This window comes from Mus pahari, chromosome 7 (assembly GCF_900095145.1).
Source record: "Mus pahari chromosome 7, PAHARI_EIJ_v1.1, whole genome shotgun sequence".
Taxonomy (NCBI): Eukaryota; Metazoa; Chordata; class Mammalia; order Rodentia; family Muridae; genus Mus; species Mus pahari.
In genome coordinates this window covers 80,014,476-80,039,350 of record NC_034596.1, presented here as the reverse complement: position 1 = coordinate 80,039,350, position 24,875 = coordinate 80,014,476, and the positions used below count along the sequence as shown (strand labels likewise).

General features: G+C 50.4%; 1 protein-coding gene across 1 annotated transcript in view; it reads left to right on the top strand.

Annotated features, from left to right (window-relative positions):
- Positions 1–6,448: 6,448 nt before the first annotated feature.
- Positions 6,449–24,875, top strand: part of Ltbp2 (latent transforming growth factor beta binding protein 2) — a 92,783-nt gene continuing 74,356 nt past the window's right edge. The window contains exons 1-2 of the mRNA XM_029541020.1: positions 6,449–7,047; positions 13,738–13,808. Coding sequence (XP_029396880.1) covers positions 6,512–7,047; positions 13,738–13,808 — 607 coding nt within the window. The 5' untranslated portion in view covers positions 6,449–6,511. The remainder of the gene's footprint in view (positions 7,048–13,737; positions 13,809–24,875) is intronic.

Here is a 24,875-nt window from a genome sequence, read left to right as displayed (position 1 = left end):
GGAGGAGAAGATTGTTGTGCTCCAGAGCCCAGGAATTCTAGAAGACTCTCTCTACCTAGTTAGAGACTGAAGGAATACGTGCAAGTAAGTTGGAAATGACATCTCAGCTCAGCACTACATCTACAGAGAGTTCAGATTAGTTCCAGGGCCAGGGAATGAAGGGGACAAAGTGCAGTCAGTTATTTTAAAGGGCGCCCTTTTCACATCTTTACAGGATACCCTGGAGCACAGTATGCTATAGTGGAGAAATTACAGACTTTGGACAGACTCAGACATTTTAGATGAGTCTGCTCTCCTGTGTAAGCTTGAGCAAGGTACTTTACTCCTGCACGTTTGTGACCTGGAGATTGCCTGCCCTGTGGCTGCACGGGCATCCCATTTGTATCTCTCCTTTTCTTTCCCCAAAGAGACAATCTGAGATCAAGGTGAGTCTCAGCCAGTGATGGCAAGCCACTCACAGGAAGCTGAATGTGACCTCCTTCCTTCTCCTTGGTGAGGGGCATCGGGGTCTCTGAAACTCACCATGTTGGCTTTGGCCTGCTGATCAACAGGGTTGGCAGGGGTCTTGCTTGGGACTAACAACAGTTCCAAGGCCGTCAGTATCCTCACTGTACCACAAATGCTGAGTCCTTCCATCACCCAGAGAACCATGGCTGGAGGTGCTCTCCCTGCCCTGGGAAGCCAGCGTGGCTTGAATGTCTGGCTAGAAGGACCAGGACAGAGTATCTGTGTAGCTGCTATAGCAGTGACGATGGACACATCATTTTACCTCCCCGGCTCTTCTTCACCCACTACAAGGTAAAATGTAACACCTCCTTCAGAGGATTATTGCAAAAATTAAGTAAGAAAATGAGTGTGAGGCCCTTAGCCCAGAGCCTGGCATTTTTTAAGCACCACAGGAAACAGCAGTAATCCGTCCCCTCCCATGACAGAGCATCACTTTCTCTGAAGGAGAGAAGAGTGGGAAAAGTGTATCATTATTTCCGTTTTCAAATGAGAAAATAGCAACCAAGGGAAGCTCTGAACTGAGCTCCATTTACAGAAGACAGACCTTCCAGAATGTTCTACAACATCAGATTGCTCGATCTCCGCCTGGGCATTCATGAAATGACTGATATCGCTAAGCCAGCATGCTCTCTGCTCCCTGGGAGGGAGAAGCATTGGCAGATCAGACCCAGTGTTTGTGAGTTTGGTGGCTGGCAAGCAGTGGTGTTTGAGTCAGAGTAGTCCCGGTAACCTACCTCTATGGGCAGAGAAGTCACCACAAAGAAGAGACACCAGGTCATCCTGTTCAGCTCCATCTTTAAAACCATACAGGAATCTCAGCTGCCCAGTGGCTGAGGATGACCCTGAGCTGATCCCTCTGGAAGACTGGGGGTCCACTCATCCTTCTTCAAGCCATCCTGACTTCCAATTAACCAGGAAATATGTTATTTGTTCTGAGCAGGGGAACAAGCTCTCCTGGGGAGAGGAATTCAGGGCTGGAGGTCCAGTGACTTCCAAGAAAGAAAAATCTTTGGAATTCTGTGGGGAGTCTGGGTCTCGGCAAAGGAAGCAGAAATGCGGTCCTTGGTTTTGGTCCTTATTTACCAAATTAGTTCAGGTTCTGGTAGCTCTCCGGCTGCCAGCACCATTCCAGCAAGACATGGGAAAGTCATTAGGTTGCCCAGTGTGTCCAGCAGACTGCCATCCCCTTGGTGGGATGGCAAGCGTCCTGACCAATATATTGACCCCTTAGAGAGAGCTCTTCAGGGCTTTCCAGAGAGGCCTTTCCTTCCCCAGATTCCACAGATGTGTGAGTGGGCTTCGCAGCATTCTCCTGTCTCATCAGTGACAGGGGAATGACACATGGTGAGTCAGGGGCCATGCTGGGAACAGTTAACCCCTTGTCCAACTGGGCAGACAGGGTTCAGGGAACCAGAGTGTTCTGATCACCCCAGTTCTTCAGGGTATTAAGTTGTGAGCTGGCAGGCACAAGGGAGGCACTGGAGATCAGTTAGTGGTCACAACCGTGGGGGTAGTTGGGAGGGCCCTCCCCCCTTAATTGTGATGGGAGCCCTGGGTTGAGGGAGGGTAGTGTGCGTTTGTGTCTTAAAAGCTTGGGCTTAGGCGAGCCAGGTTTGAATCTCGTAACTGTTATTTATTGTTTATTGTATGGTCCTGGGCAAGCCAGTAGCTGTTCCCAGACTCTGTTCTTCTTTGTGTTTGTGAAAATCATGATTTCCCTACTGCAGTGGTTCTCAACTTTCTTAAGGCTGTGACCCCTTAATACAGCTCTTAATGTTGTGGTGACTCCCCCCCAACCCCCATACACTATAAAATGATTTTCTTGGCTACCTCGTAAGTGTAATTTTGCTACTGTTACAAATCATAATATATATATCTGTACTTTCCAATGGTTTGGGGGGTGGGGGTGGGGGATCCTGACCCACAGGCTGAGAACCACTGCCCTATAGGTCTGGTACATGAGTCATTTGAAGAGCACAATGAACACAGTGCCTGGGCCGTACTAGATGCCACAAATTTTGGCAGCTTCAGACAGCAAAATGAAGTAAAAGAATATCTATCAGGACCCAAGTGTTAATGGGAGAGGGGACTTTGAAAAGCTGTGTTATGAAGTCCCAACAGTTGTGTGTGTGTTGGGGGCAGGGGGAGGAGGCATATGATGGGATGGGAGGACGGTGCTCAGAAAGGTAGCAGATGCCAAGCTTTGGAGATTATCAGGGCTGTGGGCCCAGGAGAACGTGGTGGGGATTTCCAAGGACCACTCATACTCATTGAGGAGTGGGAGGGGTGCCCAGCGCTGAGGGAAGCGTGTCTGCTGCGGCTTTTGGCCGAGGCAAACAGTGAGAGGCTGAATGGGCGGCAGACTTCCAGAAATGCAGATGGGGGAGACAAAGCAGTAATAATGACTTGGACACACAGGAGGAAAAAATAGCTCAGGGACAAGATGACGCCAAGGTTTCTGGCCTTGAGAAGCTCTTGGGGATATGAGGTGAGCATTGGGGGATGTCGAGGAGGGCCCCTGAAGACACCGGGCAGGTAGATCGGGGAGGTTTGGACTTCAGAGATGGGCACCCATTGCAACCAGCAAGAGACAGCATAGGCTGGCGATTGCTTCACTGTAAAGGGAGGGCACGGAGCATTCTGGGGATGGAGGTGGCATTCATCCCCCAAGACAGCAAGTATGAGAGTTTGGACCAGGAGTGGCCACCCAGAGCTCACATTTTCCTCTCTTCAAATGGGCTTAGCGATACCAGTCGTGCCTGGTTGGTGGGGCTCTCTCTCTCATCCCAGAGCCGCCATCCAGGTGTCTCTTGACCACCCACCAGATTCTAGCCCTGTTGTATGTTCTGCGGAAAGCGGAGAACAATGTTTCAACTCAGTTAGAGATACAGTAGCTAGGGAAGTGGGACCTATGAGTAATTTTATAGACTGTGGAGCAGGACTCTTCCTGTGGTTTTAGCGTGTCTGCTGAAGCTGGGCTGGGGAGATGGTTCAGTTGATGGGGTGCCTGCCTACAAACATGAGGACCTAAGCTTGGTCCCCAGAACACAGGTTAAAATAAAATAAAATAAAACAGAAAAACAAAAGAAAGAAGAAGAAGAAGAAGGAGAAGGAGAAGGAGAGGGAGAGGGAGAGGGGGAGGGGGAGGGGAGGAGGAGGAGGAGGAAGAGGAAGAGGAAGAGGAAGAGGAAGAAGAAGAAGAAGAAGAAGAAGAAGAAGAAGAAGAAGAAGAAGAAGAAGAAGAAGAAGAAGAAGAAGNGGAAGAGGAAGAGGAAGAGGAAGAAGAAGAAGAAGAAGAAGAAGAAGAAGAAGAAGAAGAAGAAGAAGAAGAAGAAGAAGAAGAAGAAGAAGAAGAAGCAGGCATGAAAGCATATGCCTGTTAATTCCAGCACTGGGAAGGCAGAGACAGATAACTGTTGTCTGGGGCTTCTTAGACAGCTAGTCTAGTGGATTCAGTAAGCCCCAGGCCAGTGAGAGCCCTTGATGGATGGCCACTGAGGAATGACACTTAAGGGTGACCTCAGGCTTCCACACATATATGACAGTTTGGGGGTGGAACACACACACACACACACACACACACACACACACACACACACACACACACCAAAGAACCCACACAGGCCTATGAAAGAGCTGACCAATGCTTGGGAATCAACTAAATAAGACTTTGCTACTCCTTCTCTGACACTTCCTGTGGAACCATGACCCTGGAGAGCCACAGTGTGAAAGGAGAGTCTGAAGAACAGATCCCACTCACCCCATTTTCCCCACTATATGGCCTACAGCTTTTTCATGAGGATACAGTGGGGAGAGGAAGAGGATTAAATTAGATATGATCTTGATGGAATTGAATCGCTTTCAACCTGAATAGGAGCGAGCTCCTCGAAAGTTGATCTTAGTTACAAAGGCTGCTTAGTTACTTAGTTCTTGTATCTGGTAGAAACTGGCAAGCCAAGGAAGTGCCTGACATGTAGTAAGTAAAGAAGAATGGAGCCGAAGAGAGCTCCCTAGAGGTCAGCAAGTTCCCAGTCACCTCGGGTGGCTCACAATCACCTGTAAGTCCCGCTCCGGGGGATCCTGTGTAACTGGCTTCCAAAGGTCCCTTGCACTTGTGTGCACACACCCATATGTAGACATACACACACACATCTACACATAGCTGAAAGTAATTTTTAAAATATGTTTTTAAAAGAGGAGGGAAGAACTGGGAGGTGGCACCATATGTATGCCTTTAATCCCAGTACTCAGGGGACAGGCAAATCTCTGAGTTGAAGGCCATCCTGTCATACAGAGGAGACAGCCAGGGCTAAACAGAGAAACTCTGTCTTGAAAAAAACCAAAAACCACCACCACCACCACCACCACAACCACAACCACAACAACAACCACAACAACACTCCAAGAAATGATTCCCCCTTGTAAGTGGGTAATCTTGGGTATTTCCTCACAGGAATGGGAAGCTGAACAGCGCACATGGCCACTGTAGGGGCTGATGTTTGCTCTGTGCGGTGAAATGAAGAGGCGGTCCTGAAGGCCTCTTGGAGATGAATATTCTAGGTGGAGAGATGAGTCATCCCAACAGATCAAACGTTTGCATGGCAGAGACTGTGAGGGTACTGTGTGATGAATACTGAGCAGGAGTTCAGGTCGGCCAGAGAACCAGCCCGGTGGGGAGAACTCCGTATGCCAGTGTTAAGTACTGAGGCTTTCTAATCCAGTTAGGTGTTAGGGTTCTGGAAAGGGAGAGGCTGGTATGGGAAGTTGTAATTGGTGCCTTTGCAGGCTCTTTCATCCTGTCTACTTAGGAGGCAGTAGGCCGTGAGACACTTTCAGGAAAACCATATATGCCCAGGCCTTTAGGCTTTGGGGCATGGGACACAGGGAAGAAGGTTAATTCAGGTGGGAGGCAACCGACACCCCTGTCCCCTTCAATACAAGAAGATGTGAGAACCTGGCCCAGCAAGGACCAATCAACGGCTCATGCAGCCCCGTGGGGAAATTCTCCAAGGAATGAGGGGCTGTGGTAGGTGTTCAGAGAGTGGAATGTGGACCAGAGGCCACTAGCCTGGGTTTTATTTCCTTCTTTAGCAACACTCTCCTTTAGTCACCTTACTCAAGAGGTTCCATGCCTACCTTTGTAAAAAGACCTCTTCCAGCGGGCAGCCACCACAGGCCCAGGCCAAGACTTGGCGCCACAGGAAACAGATTAAGATCTAGGCTCTAAGCAGGTTGGCAGTGTGTCACTACAAAATATGGTTGCCAAGGGTGAGGCTAGCTCCACTAGGGGGCGCGCGCCCCAAGTTGACCTTCCCCATAGGCAACCAGCTCTTGGGTACTGCCCCAGGGACACCTGCATTCTCGCCTAGCGCCCCCAGCGGTCAGAGGTGGAAGCAACGAGACCAGACGCTCATGCTTCGGGCTTGGTCCCCACTACTCTGATTTGGGTACCTTCCCCAGCTTCCTTCAGGCCCGAGAGGCAGCCTTGTTCATCTGAGTCCATGAGGTCAGGAGCAGAAAATACATCCAGGACAGGTGGACACCTTGAGCTTGCCCAGGACAGGAGAAAGGCGGCTCAGGTGCGCTGGTCCAGGCAGACGCCATCTATCTTTCCAGTCCCCGGGTCTGCCCTGCGTCGCCCGCAGCTCCTCACGGGTTAATCCCCTCGCCGCCCGCTCGCTTCTCGGTGCCAAAGAGGGTGTTGCTGGAATTCTTGTCTCCCGTAATAAGGGGGCCGAGCTGTCCCTCCAAGGAGGGGGGGGGGCATGGCGTGGATAAAAGAGACGAAAAAGCAGGGGGCGGTTTCCAAAAATAAAACCCTCCGGTTCCCCTTCAGACGGCGGCAGTGCGGCCGCGAAGGTACGGCGGACTCGGGCTCGGTGCGCAGCCCGGGCAGCTCACGCCATACAGCCCTTGCCTGAGAATCCCCGGACCCCCAGACGGCTGTTTCAGAGGTCCCCTAGACGGGAAGGGCAAGCCGCCAGGCGGGTCTGTGGAGCGAACGATGGAGAGCACCTCCCCGCGAGGTCTCCGGTGCCCACAGCTCTGCAGCCACTCTGGCGCCATGAGGGCGCCGACCACCGCCCGCTGCTCCGGATGCATCCAACGAGTGCGTTGGAGGGGCTTCCTGCCACTTGTCCTGGCTCTCTTGATGGGGACAAGTCATGCCCAACGGGATTCCGTAGGGAGATACGAACCAGCTAGCAGGGATGCGAATCGGTTGTGGCGCCCCGTGGGCAGCCACCCCGCAGCGGCTGCAGCCAAGGTGTACAGTCTGTTCCGAGAGCCTGACGCGCCGGTCCCCGGCTTGTCGCCCTCTGAGTGGAACCAGCCCGGCCAGGGGAACCCTGGGAGGCTCGCAGAGGCCGAGGCCAGGAGGCTGTCCCGAGCCCAACAGCTGCGTCGAGTCCAGCCACCTGTCCAGACTCGGAGAAGCCATCCCCGGGGCCAGCAGCAGCTAGCAGCCCGGGCTGCATCTTCTGTTGTGCGCCTGGAGACCCCTCAGCGACCCGCGGCTGCACGGCGAGGGCGGCTCACCGGGTGAGCACTGAAGGGGAAATGGGGCTGGGGGCGGGAGTGGGGTGGGGCAAGGGATGCAGGGATCCCGGACGGTCACGCCTTCAGTGGAGTTGCGGTCCTGTCCCTTTGTCCTCAGTAACTGCTAGAGAAACCGCTCCGAGGTTCTGAAGCCGGGGCTCGGGACCAGCTTTCAAAAAGTTATTTTGGGGGAAAATAAATCTACTATCTGTTCCCTTGGACACCAGTTCTCCCGGAACCCCGACGTTAAGCTCTTGTGCGTTTCTAACTCATTCTGTGCTGGGCTAACTAGCTCTCGCAGTGGCTGGGTGGGCGCTCTGGGCTCTTGAGGCCCAGAGAAGGATAAACTGGCTCGGGGCGCCAGTAGGTGGAGGATCTGGGCGGGGGGAGTGAGGACACCAGAGCGCGAAGACAGAGGCATCTCCAGGAAGGGGCTGACAGAGAAGCAGGCGCGCCGAGACAAGTGTATGGTCCGGGCTCAGGTCTGCTGGGACACGCAGAGGGCTTAGGCGTGGGTTTAGGAGCTTGGAAGAGAAGGCTGCCCTGACCTGTGCGAGGGACTGGGTCTGTGTGTGTCAGGAAGTCTAGTTGTCATCGTTGTTTGCACATTTTGAAAAGCCACGCTTCGCTCATTATTATTATTATCCAACTTTTCAACTTATTATTTTGCACCAGTCGCTGCGGGTTCTGGACTCTGTTATCACAGGAGGCTCCCTCCCCGCCCCAACAATGCCCTGCCCAGCATTTAATGAATTCGGAACCTCTCCTGAGTACTCAGGTGTCTCTGGAGTGAAGGCACAGGAGCCTGGCAATGCCGGACTGGGCAGGGTGCAATTGGTTAGTCTGGGAGGAGCTTTGGCAGTCCTTGGCCTGAGCTTGGTTTACCTGTCCTTTGTAATCCCAGGTAGCAGTCCCGGTGCTTGTACGCCCACTCCCACTACAAAAGATCTGCCTATTGCTCTGCACACATACTCTTCTCTTGGCTGCAGAGGTCTTCTCCTGTATCTTAGCGGAGTTCACCGTGTCTCATCCCTTCTGAGCCTCATCCTGCTTCATGCTTTCTTATAGCATTTATCCCCGCTAACGTACTTCTATTTCTGCGTATGTGCTCAGACGTGTACAAGTTCTGCTTAAGTGGGGTATTGTTAGCTTTCACGTTCCCAGCAGATCAGTGTCTGCCCATAGCTGGCCCTCTCTTAGTCTAAATGGACTCCCTGCTAACCTTTGGAGGCCTAGCCTAAAGTCTGCAGGGCACAGAGCCGAGTGCTGCCAAGTGGCTCCAGCATAGGACCATTCAAGGAGAGTTAGCAGGACACCTGCCCCGTTTCAGCTTTCCCCTCTATCCTGACTTGTGCAGGCAACTGCATGATTACATGTGCTGAGCATGGGAGAGGGCTCGGGCACCCACAGAATACAAAACCTGCTGGAGGGCAAGCCAGTGTCTTAAGATCAAGCTGGAGGCACCAGCAGTATGTGCTGGTGAGTGTGTTTCTAAAAGCACGGGACATGTTCTGTCGGGGCAATGGAATAGTACAATGTAGTGGAGAGGTTCAGGGAAGAGGCACTGTAACCTGGGGCCCTTGAGTGTAGATGAGGAAGGAGAGGGACAGAGTGGCACCTGGAGACGAGGCTGGCACACAGGCTTAACTCAGAGCTAGGGCTTTTCACCATAAGTTTTTTCCCCCTAGTATAGGGGAGCCGGGAGCTAAGGCTGAGATGAAGTCTGGCTATTATGGGGAGGGGGTGGTTATGCTGCAGACTTGTGCGTGCTTGTGTGTGTGTGTGCGCGCGCGCGCGTGCACGTGAATTGCAAGGTGCTGTTAGAAGTCAGAAAGTGAAACAAAGCAGACAGTCACTAGGACAAAGCTGACAGCAACGACCAGGTGTGTAAGTTGTGGGCACCTGCTGTATACACAGATGCATAGCTATGCTGGAATTGGAGCCTCAGTTTTGTCTCCTGCAGCTTTGGTAGATAGATGTTGAGTTCTTCTGTCATCCCATTCATCTCTTGGGAAGGGGTCCAAGCGACAAAATTATTCCTTAACTTCCTCAACCCAGGTCCATTCCGGCCATCATGTGCAGGTCAGATCTAGGGATCAAGTGCCATCTGCTGGTAGAATGTAGAACTACAGTTGCTAATTGAGGTTTTGGGGTTTTTTTTGTTTTGTTTTGTTTTGTTTTTGGTGGTGGTGGTGGTGGTGGTTTGTGTGTGTGTGTGTGTGTGTGTGTGTGTGTGTTGTTCAGGTCTGTTTTGTGGAACTCCTTTAATATGCACTATTATGAAAACCCTGGGAATATAGCAGTAGATAAAATAGACAAGCTACCAGGTGGTGGCGGCGCACGCCTTTAATCTCAGCATTCTGAAGGCAGAGGCAGGCAGATCTCTTGAGTTTTAGAGTAGTCTGGTCTATAGAACAGTTCTAGGATACCTAGGGCTTCACAGAGAAACCCTGTCTGGAAAAACAGAAACAATAACAGCAACAAAACCAAAAGAAAGAGAGAAAGAAAGAAACAAACACAAAAATCCTTTCCTTGTGGAATTGTTAATGTACTGGAGATGAAAAAAACACATGTGTCAGACACTGCGCTAAATGTCAGAGGGGCAGCAGCGAGCACTGTAGCTGTGTACTGCGGTCCACAGGGGACTCATTGATTCCAGTACCCAGGGTGTCTTGACCATCTTAATATTTTGTTCATATTCTCTTGTTCTCTCTCCTTCCACCAAGTGGGTTCCAGGGATTGAACTCAGGCTGGAAGGCTTGGCCAGTGCTTTTATCCAGTGAGCCACCTTGCCAGCTTTTTTTTCTTTGCCAATACATTATTATAGTAACAGGACTCCGTGTTATATCTTTTGATGTAAATTATGAAATTTTGCATGAATACTAAAATGCATCGGAGATAGCAGAGCTCACGAGTTAGTTTACTTACATTTTTTTCTTCTCTCACATATTACATCCCAACCGTGACTCCCCTTCCTCTTCCTCCGTCAGTCCCTCTAACCTCAGGTCCTCTTCATTTTATTTCAGAAAAGAGCAGGCTTCCCGTGCATACCAACCCAACATGGCATATCACATCAAAGTTGCAATAAGACTAGAGTTGAGATTTCTTCTTTAAGTTTACCTCCCCTTTTCCCTAGCTAACCACCACTTGGATTTAAATATTTCCAACATGTATCTTCTGCTATTGCAACAGATGCAAATATCCATAAAATATACAATGCTGTCTTTCATATCTTAAACTTAGACAAGGGGTAGCATATTGTATTCCCTTACAATGTTTTCCCTTCCTTATTAGGAATTTGAGATTTAACTATGATAATATACAACTCAAGTTTATTCATTTTAACTGGTGTATATTATTCCTCTGCCTAACTATCCCACAGTTTATTTATCCATCCTCCTCTTTCTGGATGTCTTACATTTTTTTATCATTATGAACAAAACCTGACTCATTCTTCTGCATAAATACATCCATAATTAAAAGGAAACTTTGCATCATTATTGCTAGTTAAAAGTAGTACAAGAAGAGCATGGAAATGTAAGAAATTTTGAAATAAAGAAGTTTTTCAATTCTGGTCAGGCACCACCCATTGTCTTGGAAGCTGAACCTCGTGCTCTGTGCATGAAGCATGGAGAAACCAACTGGGTGTGTCCAGTGGCAGGGCCCAGTCTCAGATGGAGACCTGCTCACTAGCCTATGCAGATTAGGAAAACTCTGGGATGGGAAATCACCTCCTCACCATGTGAGTCAGTACGGTTGAGGTGTAAACCTAACATCCCCTTTCCTACCCTGGGCAATGCTCAGCCCATTTCCAAGGGAGCCCTGGGCTGGACGAATAGAAGGAGCATTGACTATGTACCATACTTTACGGCACTGTGTGAGCCTACAGAGGCAACGAGAAAAAGGAAAGAACATTCAAGATACTCAAGGCAGAGGTAGACCCCCAGTGGCATGAGCCACCACTACTAAATGACCTGTGAGTGTGACAGTGAGTGGGGGGAGGGGCAGACACTCGTCAGAGGAGCTTTCCACAAAGGAGATCATGTCTGATACGGAAGTCTAGGATTATGCAGACTTCGTATAGCATAGACATAGGCTGTCACCTCCCGGAGGCTCTCCTGGCTGGGCCGACAGTACCCTCAGAGATGCCCATTGAATATCCGGGCCTTCTTTAAGTACCCCTCCGGCCCATCCCGCCATGTCTGCTGACAGCCTTTGATTCTGGCCTGTCTCTGCTCTGACCCTGGCATTCCTTAGGACCCCTCTATAGGCAGTCAGGGTAGACCTGGCTGCTGACCATCTTAGCTGCAAAGCCATCCCGAGGGTGTCTGGGTAGATGGGTGGCTTGGTGGGGGGCGCTCTTTGGGCAGGAGGTATGGCTTGATTTCCCACCCAAGTAGGCTCCTGGCTCTGTGCTAGGTTCGTACAGGTGCTGCTTCTCAGAAAACTCCCAGGGCATGCAGCCTGTTTTCTTTCAAAGACTTTTTCAGCCCACAGAGAGGCCTAGTCACTAACAATGGATAGTGACTTCCAAGTAACCGGACCGCATTTCCCTTCTACCCCGGTATAAGCTGGGACGCCCTGGGTCTGGGTGGGGGGGGGGCAGCTCTCTCCCTGGAGCCCAGTGACGTGGGCCTTGACTGGAAGGAGAACATTAGGAAATCAGGATGGTGCTGGAGGTGGCCAGCAAGACAGAGCTCTCGGCCAAAGGGACATTCTGAAAGCTCCCTGAGAGGCCCGTGCCCCCATAAGATTGGAACCAAGAGCCAGGAGTGGGCCTCAGCCTTTGCAGGCTTTAGGAATTTATTTTGAATTCTTCTTATGACTCCCACAACCGCACAAGCTTTGGGGTCCACTCAAATGTCAAACAATCTCCTAAGCGGCACCAGATGCTTGTCATCTTGGCCCCGAGGATCCCAGGAATGGCCGCCCACTCCAACCCCTGTCCCCCCTCCCACTCACCCCATAAGTCTGTTTCTTATGACTGGACCTAGGGAGGTAGAGCCAGCCTTGCCTGTCCTGACTCCAGAAGTCTGACCCAAGAAGACTTCTTCAGTATCCTCCCTCTTGGGACTTTCCTTTGTCTGGTTGATGGGGTCGACAGGTGGAGAGCTTGGGTCAGAAACCTTCAGTGCTGCTGGCTCTCGCCAGACAGACACCTGAGGACAACATCTGGGCAAGTAGAGTGAGTGTCCCACCAAGACCAAAAGCTAAGATCTCATGAAGGTATCAGGGCCGGCCAGGTGCATCCACCCACAAACTGCATTCCATTGGCCTTCCCAAGGGAAAAGGGTGCTGGTCAGGCAGAGGTGGCTTAGTTATGTGCTCTTCCTATCAGCTGTCACCGTGGAAGCCTTTCTCGAGCAGTGACCTGAGAGCCCTGTTTCTTCAGTCTCCTGCTTAGCCCCCAGCTTGACTACATATGGTCCTGCCCAAGGTCTCCTGGTCTGAATTCGTGGGAAGGTGACACACATATATATCCCTATGACTATATTTATATGTAACTTCTCTGCAGTTGTCGGCTTCTGCAGGCAAGGAGCATGCTGTGTGGGTTTTGGTGAGAGGCATTGTAGACTTGGGGTCTGGCTTAAAGTTCAGCCAGCTCAGCGTATTTTGTTTTGTTTTTGGTGTTCTGGATAGAACCCAGGACCTCCAGGCTCTCTCTCTCTCTCTCTCTCTCACTGAGATACCCACTGCCAACCTAGATTTTTTTTTTGGAATTGGGCTCTGGTACTTGATGGTTATGTGGCTTTGGCAAATGACCGAACCTCTATGAACTTGATTACCACCTTGTCCCTGTTACTTTCTGTGTGTATGTGTGTATGTGCATGTCTATGTACATGTGTATCTGTGTGTGTTTGTGTGTGTGTGCTTGTGTATGTGTGTGTGCATGTCTATGTACATGTGTATCTGTGTGTGTGTGCGTGTGTGTGTGCATGTCTATGTACATGTGTATCTGTGTGTGCATGTGTGTGTGCATGTCTATGTACATGTGTATCTGTGTGTGTGTGCGTGTGTGTGTGTATGTGCATGTCTATGTACATGTGTATCTGTGTGTGCATGTGTGTGCATGTCTATGTACATGTGTATCTGTGTGTGTGCGTGTGTGTGTGTATGTGCATGTCTATGTACATGTGTATCTGTGTGTGTGTGCGTGTGTGTGTGCATGTCTATGTACATGTGTATCTGTGTGTGTGCATGTGTGTGTGTGCATGTCTATGTACATGTGTATCTGTGTGTGTTTGTGTGTGTGTGTGTGTGTGTGTGTGTTTCTCTGTGTGTGTTTGTCTGTCTGTGTGTGTTTTAGTGTTTGAGATGAGGTCTCGATACATAGCCTAGGCTGGCCTAGAACCCCCATCAGTGTCCCACCATGCTCTCCTCTGTATTGACTTCTCTGTACTGGCTACTACACACCTTTTCTCTCCAGTCACTGGGTGAGGCAGGCATTATCTCCACTGTGCAGATGGAGAGACAGAGGTCTCCCAGAGGCATACAGGGGATGTTAGGGACAAGACTCAACTTGGGTCTTCATCATATCATAGTCCTCATTCCTGGAGCAGGTGACCTCCCCGAGGAACGGGGACAGTCTTCCCTGCCTCCAAGTGTTTCCCCAAGCCCTGTCCAGAGAGGGCTATATGAATAGTATCAGCTTCGAGCATCCTTTGTGTTAACTTTGTCCCGGTGACTCCACAGGAGAAATGTCTGCGGGGGACAGTGCTGCCCAGGATGGACGACATCAAACAGCACCAACCACTGTATCAAACGTGAGTACCTTATGTCCCATCCATCCCCCTTGCTCCTGAGATAGACCTGGGTAAGGACTCCAGGACATGGAGCAGACATGGCTCCCTTGACCTCCACCTCCAAGGAGGTGTCCAGAGTAGAGGGGAAGGGAGATTTAAAGATGCCTCCAAAAAGAAACTATTTCTCTAAGCACATTCCTGTTTGTCTTTTAAACTTCTTGCAGCTCCTTTTTCTGACCCACTGTGTTGGTGCCCATGATTTTGGTCTGCAGAATAAGCCTTTGGGGGCATCATTCTTAGTGTGGGCTGTGGGAATCCACCTCTGCCCTGGCCCCTGGCCCCTGGCCCCTGGCCCCTGGCTCACAGTCCCGGGATATCAGGCTGGCATGGTACTGGGATGATCTGGTAAGGCTCCGAGTCTGTGCCTGGAAGAGCTTTCTCTCAGATACTCTGAAGCCGCCAAGCTATCTTAAATGTGGGGGAAGAAAGACTTCGTCTTAGCTCTGTCGAGATCGAGGATGGAGGCAGGAAGAATCATGTGTTCTAGGTTCATCCTTTTCCCAGGGGTTGGAGAGCCATGAGCCATGCCACCATTAGTGTCAGAGACAGTACGCGTTTTACACAAAGTGTGCTGAACCTTCCCACTTGGTGGGTGGGTGAAGAAACTGAGTCAGGTGACGGCAGAAGTCAGACAACCTGACTTAAGGGTGCTTCTTCCACTGGCTACCAAGTCTCTGATCCTGAATGTCACCCGGCTTGGGGACACTGGGGGACAGCAGTGTGCTTCCTGGAGACGCTGCTAGCTAAGAGTTGGATGTCGTGACAGAATTATCAGTCAAGCTTCTCCATGTGGATTTCCTTATCCTCCACCTTTGGTTGGGAGCTGTGGCGGAGGATGGCATGCCGCAATGCTGGGGCGTGTCCCTGGCCCATGACTTCTCAACAGTAGCTGAGGCTGGTGTTTCCTACAGGCAGTGTAGGGTATGGGCACCACCGGGAACTCCTGGGATCTTTCTCCTTTGCTCCCCCGGCCTCCTGTTGGGGTTTACATCAGCTCCCTAGGACCTCTGCCCCATTGCCCACCTTACCCCCACCCCTATCGCTGCTATTGCCTCTACCAGACCCAAGCCTGACTGTAAGACCTTGGTCTTATCACTTCTTCCATCAAGGATACACACAGACCTTTTACACGTGAGAGCTTCACAGCTATGGGGTGTGACGTGTGTGACATTCCCGACATGCTGGGTGCTCTTCTCTCCCTCCCAGTGTGTCTTGAGATGGAGATGTAATTGAGTTGTGTAGGAATGGGATAAACTTGAGCAAGCCCTGGAACTCTGCCTCAGGCCGCATGGCCCCAGACCCCTCTGCTATCTCTGTACATAGAGCTCTAAGGACCTCCAGACAAAACTCCCAGCAGCTCTCTTGCCTACATGTCCTTTTCCAGGCCACATGGGGGAGTGGGACCATCAGGTTGCAGGTCCTCTGTAGCCAGCTAGAGGTCAGGTTGAGAGGAAACCTGTGTCCTCATTTCTTCTTTTCTTTTCTTTCTTTTTCTTTTTTCTTTTCACTTCATAGCCTTGGCTAGCTTCAAACTCATGATCTTCCTGCTTTAGCTTCCCAGGTATAGTGACTAAAGAATAAGGAATATAGCTACAACTAAGTCTTCAGCTTCTCTTCCTACTCTTCTCTTCTTCCTCCCCTTCTCCTTCTCATTATTATTATTATTACTATTACTACTACTACTACTACTATTATCATCGTGCTGGGTCTTACACATAAGGCTGTGTTAGACAGATACTCTATAATAGAACCACATCTCCAGCCTTCACTCATATTTTCAAAGGTGATAAAATGATCTTTGGAGAGGTGGTGACTTGCTCAGGGTCCCTCACCTCCTTAGGGGACAGTCTGAGACCAAATCAGCTCCAGGCTACTCCCTTGGGCAGAGGAAGCAGGGAAGTGGGAGACCCTAACTCTATGCAAGACGGGGACTATGGTCCACGGATGTTCCCACACATCCTCAGGGAATACTACCATAGAGAAAACCCTGATAAGTAGATCTGAAGCAGGATGGGGGCTACGGTTCCCACAGTTCCCTGGGGCCGCTGATGCTGCAGGACCAAGGACCACACTGAGGCGCAGCCCCCTGAGGACTCCGGAGGTGTTTGTATTGTGAGGTTAGTGAGGAAGTTTGCTATGCTCCAGCGAACTCAGAGCTCAGCCTTCGCAGGGAGCCTTTGACTGGTAGAGTGTTGCAGAGGCTGACTGGGATGGGGCAGCCTCACAGGGGTTAGGCTTAAAACTCAGATGCCCGAGGGGGTCTAGGCCTGGCCACACTCAGCCCTCCAGGCCTGCAGGATGCTCCTAACTCACTCGGGATTTGCCAGTATTCTTCTTTGCCAAACTGTGGTTTCACCACTGGAAACTTGAGATTGGGTGAGTGCAGAGCGGCACTGATGGAGCACACATGCACCCTCACGTCTCAGAGGGTGTGCAGGTAGCCACACCTCCATTATTTCTCTGTCCAGCCTGATTTTGCTTCACCACTCCCTAAAACCTTTCCCCTGACCCTTGGACCAGGCCGAAGGCTGGCAGCTCTTTGGAGAACTGGCCTTCGCTGATTGAAGCAGGTTGCTCACTGAAGAGTTGTCGTCTGGTGATTGGTTGGTCTCCGTGCTGTTTGCTTGTTGCTCTTTGGCAGCTAATGAGCCTAACAAGAACCACGTGAGCACTGGGGTGTTGGCCCTGGATAACCGGGCCCAGGGCTGGGTAGAATGTGGTGCTCTTGGCTGCAGACCCTGACAGCTGGCTCTCTGATTCCCCAGTGGCTTCTCACTGCCCTCTCCCCTCTACACAGCTGCCCTCAGGGGGTGGGGGGGAGGTGCCATGCCAGAGAATGTTCAGGATTTTGTCCTAGCAGCTTCATACACACGGGGTGCCTTCCAGGCAGTTGGGAGATGAGAACAGACAGAGTGTATGACACACTCCCATTTCAGTCTTGGACCTCAAACCACATGGAGACTCAGTCCATCTTCTGACTCCCCATATAAGAGGATTCAATGCATTGCCCGGGTGCAGAAATGCTGGTCCTGGCTCTGTTGCCCCCCACCCCGCCCCCAATTCCTGGTCTTTCTCTTCTCTCACGGAAGCAATTCTAAGCCTTATCACACGTGCACCTCTCTGGCTAGCCTGCTCCCTCCTCCCAACGTCACTGGAACTTGGGGAACTGCTTGTCTCTGGCTGCCACATTGCTGGATCCCCAGTTCCTCCCTCTACCTTGGTGGGGTCTGGAATCGGGCCATGGTTTCCTCCCTCAGTCTTGGTATCTGCCTTTTTTTCTGTGGCCTTGCCAGCTCTTCTGCATGATTCATGTGTTTATGTATTTGTGGAGGCAGATGACTGAGGGGGAAGGGCAGTAGGATGTGAGACCGTTAGCCCGTCTATAGCTGCTGATTTTCGGAGATCAGTCTTCTCACACCGGCTCATCCCTGTCTCCACCCAGCCGGGGAAGGGGCTGCAGACCCTCACCTAGCCTTCCTACCTTATCTTGAAGACACAGAGTCTGGGTCCACTCTGGGGGGCGGGACAGAACAATCCCCTGCAATGGCTGAGGAGGGGCCTATCTCTAAATACCATCTCTTGCAGTGAGGTTCAAGGTTAAGAGTAGGATTCTGGCACAGCTCTAAGGAGATGCGTGTTTGAACCCCAGTTTTCCATCCTTGGGCAAGTAACTAGCTCCCTTTTTAGTTAAGTCTCAGTCACACAGTGTATGACAGTTAATATAGGCTTGTCTTTGTGAATAAATAAGAATATAACCTATAATTCTTGAAGTATGCCAGGTGCTATCGTAACCCCCTTTATATTACTGATTTTTATTACAAATCTTTTATAAAATTATTTTATTTATTTTAATTTTATGTGCATTGGTGTTTTGCCTGCCTGTATGTCTGTGTGAGAGTGTCATATCTCCTGGAACTGGACTTACAGACAGTTGTGAGCTGACCCGAATCTCCAGACCTGTATTACTGATTGGAATGTGATGACTCTTGAGGCTAGACTTGATCTTTTATCCACTTTGCAGATGAACTTGTATAGTTGTACAGTCAGTGGGTGGGGATTCATCAGCCTGTATAGGAATCCAGTCTCCAGCAACCAAGGGCCAGACCACCGTTCAGACTGTCTGGCACATGGTTAGGCATTATGGGGTTTTTTTTGGAGCACGGTCACCCAGAGCCTGTGCTAGAGACCCTCTTGGTAGGAGTGTGGCTATGGGGAAGCTGTTCAGGCTCTCTGTGTCTCGGGTCCTTTGCTGTGCGCTGTGACAATAATTGCTTCCTTCCAGAGTCATGGGAACACTTGGTCATTTAGGTTAAACATGGCATTCGTGGTCTTCTTTGTTCTTTAGGCTCTCTGTAAAGAGCCTTGATTTTTAACTTTGATTTCTAAGGGCAGGACCTCTGTGCTGTTCCTGGCTAACCTGAGACATCCCTGACTGCTGTCCAACTCCTGCTATCCCTCCCAGAAGCCCTCCCTGTTGCTCAGGGGATTAGGGATGGGGTCCAAGGTGACCATTTGCTCCTGACTCCTGGGTCCAGAGCCTCTGCATCGTGTGGCTGGCACTGGAACACTGTGCCTTCTGGTTCTTATCTCAGTCCTACAAGGGACCCTGTTTATTTTCTGGGCTCCATGTGGCTTCCCTCGTGGTGCCTGCCTGTGTCCACCCATGTCATACCTGCAGAAGGCTCACAAGTAGGAAGGCTCCAACTTTAGACCCAGAATCCCCTATGCAAAACCCTTGTTCCAACCACTTAATAACATGGTAATGTTAGGCAAGTTTATGACCAGTGTAAACCTCAGTTTCCCCATATTCCGGGGATGGTAATCGTACACATAATAGTAAGAAGAAGAGGTGATGGGCCGGGTGTGGTGGCACATGCCTTTAATCCCAGCACTCGGGAGACAGAGGCAGGTGGATTTCTGAGTTCGAGACCAGCCTGGTCTACAAAGTGAGTTCCAGGACAGCCAGGGCTATACAGAGAAACCCTGTCTCGAAAAACCAAAAAGAAGAAGAAGAAAAAGAAGAAGAANAGAAGGAGAAGGAGAAGAAGAAGAAGAAGAAGAAGAAGAAGAAGAAGAAGAAGAAGAAGAAGAAGAAGAAGAAGAAGAAGAAGAAGAAGAAGAAGAGGTGATACAGAGAAAGCAGGATGTAGGACTTGTCTTGTAAACACTGGCACTAGCCATGTTTACAGACACTCCCAGCCAGACTTCTCCCTTGCTCCAGGCTCTAGAGTCTGCTGCCCACTCAGCATCTGTTGTGATTGCCTCCCTGACTGTCTGTTCATATCTGCGGCCATCTCCTCTGGATGTCTTTAGGTGTCTTCTGGCTGCTCTTTCTCTAATCCATGAATGTGTTGGCTTGCTTTCTGTTATGAGGTCCCAAAATTAGTGGGCCTTCTAGCCTGGGCTCTTAACACTTACCCTGATTCACATAACTTGCCTGGCTCCTGGGTGAGTGTCTTGTCTTTAGCGAATGCCACTCTCTCTGGCTCTGCCTCCAGTCACTGCCTTGTGTGCCTGGCCTCTGTCATCATTCCAGTCTCTTTGCATCATGCCTCCCTCCTCAGAGGAGTGGCCTCCAATCAATTCTGCTTATAGCTGTCCCACATCAGTCCCATTTTTTCCCCCCTTCGGATCTTGGTCCCTTAACTGCTACCTCCATATCTCCACATTCTGATTTCTCTTCTTCTGTTTCTTCCTCTATATGTTCTATCACACCCTCGTGATTAAGTTGGAAGCTCCATGAAGGAATGGACATAGCCTATCTTCTTTACCATTCTACGCAGGCGGTGAGTATTGAATGCGCAACCATGCTCTAGATAAGGACACAGCGGGCTGGCGTTAATGGCTCCTGCATCCACAAGGTTAGGATTCAGTGATGGGAAGGTATCACTTGCCTCCATGCTCTGCCATGGCCTGGAGGTACCAAGAGCAGATGGCTACCTGTCAATCATTGAATGGTCTTGCTGCTGCTTTCCAATAAGAGGCTCATCACAGGCTCCACTCTGATGGTGCTTGTTCTGGTCATTATTCTCCTCCCTAGAGTCCCTGCTGAGACCGAAATCTCCAAAGCCCTGGTTTCCCTCAACCAAGTTAAGGTTGAGGGATGAATATATACCCCAACGTCTCCTGCGTGCCCGCTCTGGCTGGTGGGAATTGGGGCAGCTTTCTACCCCAGTCCCTGGCCCTCAGCCTCCAAGTGGACCAGCATCTCAGCATTTGTTAAAGCAATTAACAGGGCTGTCTAGGCCTAGAGGCTGGGGCCAAAGTCTGACTCACACCTTCCCTTCCTCCCCTCCGGCCGCCAAACGGTAGAGGCCCACTTGGCCTGCCAGACAGCGTCTGCGGGGTGTGTGCAAGGGGCCAAAAATGGCATCTTTCTCTCATTAGAGGCTTTTATGTGAATACAACTGCTATTTTGGAGTCCAGTGCTTGGCGGGCCTCTGAGCCCCAGTGCTGTTTGCAGCAGTTCAGAGAACAGCGGCCTAGCCCAGCTGTGGTGTGAGCAGGGGCAAGGCTCTGGAGCCTGCGGCCCCGACTTCTCTATAGCCTGGGGAGGTCAGGCCCAAGGTTCTGAGAGATCGTGTCCACCTCCTGGGGCTTAGGTGGAAAGGGTGAGCCGTGGAAGGTTCTGAGAGTTGTGTGAGTCAGACATTCTTAGGGTCTCTGCCTTTAGACCCGAGGTGTTGCCCTCAACCCCATACACACATTCCCAAGGTGAGGTGCCCAGGCAAGTGCTGTGAATGGCTGGAAAGTCTTCAGGGTGAGAAGGAATTTAGTAGCACAGAGGGCAGGTTGTTAGAGACCCTGGAGGCAGAAAACAGGAAAAGCAGAGAGCTTGGCTGTGGGGGAGCTTTACCTTAAAGCCAGTGCCTCAGTCACTGGTTGCAGGGAGAAAAGGAGGGGGGTCTCTGGGATCCAGAAGAGAGAAATGATGGCAGGAACTTTTATCTGGGGAGGTGGGGGTGTGAAGAGGGGGCTCCTGCACATTAGCCTAAGCCTGGCTGATGGGAACGGGGTGTGGCTAAGACGTCCAAACCCCTACCCACCGCTGTTCTATGCTTTGTGCTGTCCACTAGACCGGTCGGTGTGATGGAAATGTGCTATGTTTTGCCATCCAATGTGGTTACCACAAGCCACAGGTGACTACTAAACACTTGCAATGTGGCTAATGAGAATGAGGAGCTGAGTTTTAAATTTTATTACATCTCAACCCAAGCCGTTTGCACTTAAATAACCGCACACAGCTCCCGGCTACGGTACTGAATTACGTTGGACTGGAGGTTTTAGAGAGAGAGAGAGAGCGCAGAAGGTGTCCCCTGGCAGGATCTGTATGTAGAGAGGGGAACCAGCAGCCTGTGTGCTGAGCAAGCGTGAAGGTGGAGTGAAGTGTCTCAGAGAGGTGAGGAGCACCCAAGGTCTCAAGGTCAGAGGTGGCCGAGCTGGCGCAAATCGTAGCCGGCTGACCCCCAACTTCCTGACATTTCTACTAACGAGGAGCTGATCACCGGGGACCAGAGGAAGGCAGAATCTGTTTATACTGTGAGAGCTGTTTCTAGAACCTTCCCCAGGCCTGCTCTTTCTGAGTTTGGTCTCCTTCCAAAAGGAGGTGTTTTGTGTGGTAAGAGAATGTCTTTGCCCAACTTTTGGAGCAGAATGGAGGTACTAGGGGCACAGCCAAAAAGGTGGGGTGTCCAGGAATAATGTTTCCATCCATTTCCTGCTTTCAAAGCAATTTCAGGAGAGTTTGTTTCTTTCCCTCTTTTGGCATCGTGCTAACTTTGTAGAGAGCTGAACTCTCCACGTACCTAATGTTGAGTGAAGAAGAGAGGGCCAGGGGAAGGTGGAAAAGGCAGGGTTCCAGAAGAGTCCAAATTATGAATGGCCGGAGAAGACACAGCCTCTGGCTACACAAGTGCTGGCCTCTAAGCAGAGGTTTGATGTGCCCCTTCCAGTGAGTGGACCTCCAGAGGGTGGAGGCAGGACTGTGCTGGTAACTCACTCCCAGTAATTAACCAAAGAACCACCCGAGTCTTCTCCGATGCAAATTGTCATCTCTCCACAACAAGCAAAATCAGATGTTTGAGGTGGGTATAAAAGTCCACAGCTGGGGCTGGAGAGATGGCTTAGCTCCTCCAGAGGTCCTGAGTTCAATTCCCAGCAACCACTTGGTGGCTCAAAACCATTTGTAATGGGATCCAATGCCCTCTTCTGGTGTGTCTGAAGATAGCTGCAGTGTACTCATATAAATAAACTTTTTTTTTTTAAAAGTCCATAACCAGACAGCGGTGGCACATACCTTTAATCCCAGAATTTGGGAGGCAGAGGCAGGAGGATCTCTGTGAGTTCGAGGCCAGCCTGGTCTACAGAGTGAGTTCCAGGACAGCCAGGGCTATACAGGGAAACCCTGTCTGCAAATACAAAAGCAAAAGCAAACAATGACAGCTCAAATCCACCAAGGTTGGGGTTTCTCTCTTTGGCAGTCACAGCCCTGCCTGGAGCGGTTTCTCCCTAGGTGCTTAGCATTTTGCCTTTTGCTACTTGTAAAAGGCCCCTGCTACAAGCCAGGGATTCTGAGCTGGCCTTTTGCTTTTGATATGTGCTCGTTTATTCCCCCCCAGTCTCCTTTAAACACAGTCATTGCTCCCAGCTCTCATGGTGTCACTAGATTCCATGCATTGGTACAATATCAAAAAGGCCTGCAAGATGGCTCCTTTGGTAAAGGCACTTGTCACACAAGCCTGGAGTTTGATCTCCGGAGCCCAATAAAGACAAGAAGAGAACTGACTCTGAAAAGGTGTCCTTTGACCTCCATGCTTGCTCCCCCACCATCCCATATACATGCACACTGAACATAAATAAAAATAGAAACAAAAGAGCTGCATTAATGACTAGATTTTTATTTTTTTTCAAATGGAGGGAATTAGGGGAATTAAAAAAAGAACTGCCACATGCTACCACCTTTAATTATAAACCCCACTTTAGGGGCAATGACTTGAGGATAGAGTGCTGGCTGTGTAGCAGGAGGACCAGAGCTTAGTCCCCAGCACCAGCTTAAATGCAGGATGCTCTGACAGCCTGCGTGCAATCCCACGCGTCAGACACGTGGGCTAGCCGGAACACGATGGCGAGGCAGCCTAACCACATGGTGAACTCTAAGTTTTAGTGGTGAGAACCCCTGCTTCATTCTAAGGTGGAATGTGATCCAGGAAAACACGCATTGTCATCCTCTGGCCTCCACATGCACATACCAAGAACATACATGTGCACCCACCCACATGTGAACACATACATACGTGCCAAAAGAAAATTTAAAAGAACACACGCAACCAGTAAAAAACTGTCAGCACTTTCCTTTTCTTAGCGAGGCAATTGAAGCCACCATTGTGGATCATTTTGTGTGCCTTTGTAGGAGAGAAAAAGAGGAGTTTGTGATCCAGTCTCATAATAAATGTGACTGGCTCAGAACAAACCAGACACTGCAGTCTTTTATATATAAAACAGGCTGATGAGATCTGGTCCAAAGCTCAGACCCTCCCGACAAGGAAGGCCTGCCTCAGCCAGCTGGGAATGGTCACCTTCCCAGGAAGGTGCTTATCTATCAACACAGCTGGCTGCTCTGGAAGTCGTATGACTTTCATCCATGATGATATTACAGACAGAGGAAAGGATGTATCCAGTTTCCCTTCTGATTTCCCACTCCCGGTGAGCTGTTCGTTGGACCAATCAAACACCTTCACGAGAATGGAATTCCTGGTTGGGAAAAGCCCTTCCAGCTGCATCAGGACCCCACCAGGTTGGGCTTCCTCGGTAGCCTGCTCACATTAACGCCGTATCCTCCTCGGTGTGGTCAAGACAGCCTTGGAGAAGAAGGCAGAACCAGAACTGAGTGGTGGAAAGAGGTGCAGGGGATGAGCTTGCCGGGCTGAGCGTCTCAGATTTCCAGAGTGAAAGATGTTATTGTTTACATCAAGGGTGGGTCAACCTTGGGACGCAGAACAGGAAGCAAGGGTAGAAGCTAAGCATGAAAAGCCACCTTTGGGGGGCTGGTGAGATGGCTCAGTGGTTAAGAGCGCTGACTGCTCTTCCAAAGGTCCTGAGTTCAAGTCCCAGCAACCACATGGTGGCTCACAACCATCCGTAACAAAATCTGATGCCTTCTTCTGGAGTGACTGAAGATAGCTACATGTACTTACATATAATAAATAAATAAATAAATAAATATTTGAAAGAAAAAAAAAAGAAAATCCACCTTTGAGGCAGGGGTCAGAGGTTGAGCTGCAAGACCCTCCTCTCATGCATACCAGGCTTTGGGTCTCTGCTGGATGGAAGGGGTGGGTCCACATGACTTCTCCATTCCTAAGTGAAAACCAGGCTCAAGATGCACCCAGGGTGTATCTGCCTTCCTCAGTGTTTGCCTGCTGAGCTGGGCCTAGCAGATAGTGTCTGTGGCTGAGATGGTGCTGAGGGGCCTGGGCAGGTGCTCATGTGGTAGCTAGTTATATTTGAACAGATGGACGATAGCTTGGCATTGGCCAAAATCTTGTGCTTGGCAGTTTGTGCTTGGGAAAAGGTTTGACTTAAGAATTCTCTGGAATTATCTGCTTACGTGGGTATCAGGGACTTGACAGAAAGGGACACTGAGGCACCAAAGAAGTTACCTTCACCTCAGGATCTAGCTCGTGGTCAGAATCCTTCAGTTGTGGTGGTTTGAATAGGTTTGACCCTCATAGATTCATTTCTTTGAGTGCTCAGCCATCTGGAGTGGCACTATTAGGAGGCATGGTCTTATTGAGGGAGGTTGGGTCTTGTTGGAGGAAGTGCATCACTGTGTAGGTGGGCTTTGAGGTCTCCTGGTACTCAGGCTCCACCCAGTGAGAAAGAGCTCCTCTTCCTGGCTGACTGCAGAAGACAGTCTTCTCCTTTCTGTCTGTGGATCAAGATGTAGAACTCTCAGCTCCTTCTCCAGCACCCTTCTCCTGCAGCTGCCATGCTCCCTGCCATGATGATAATGGACTGAACTTGTGAAAC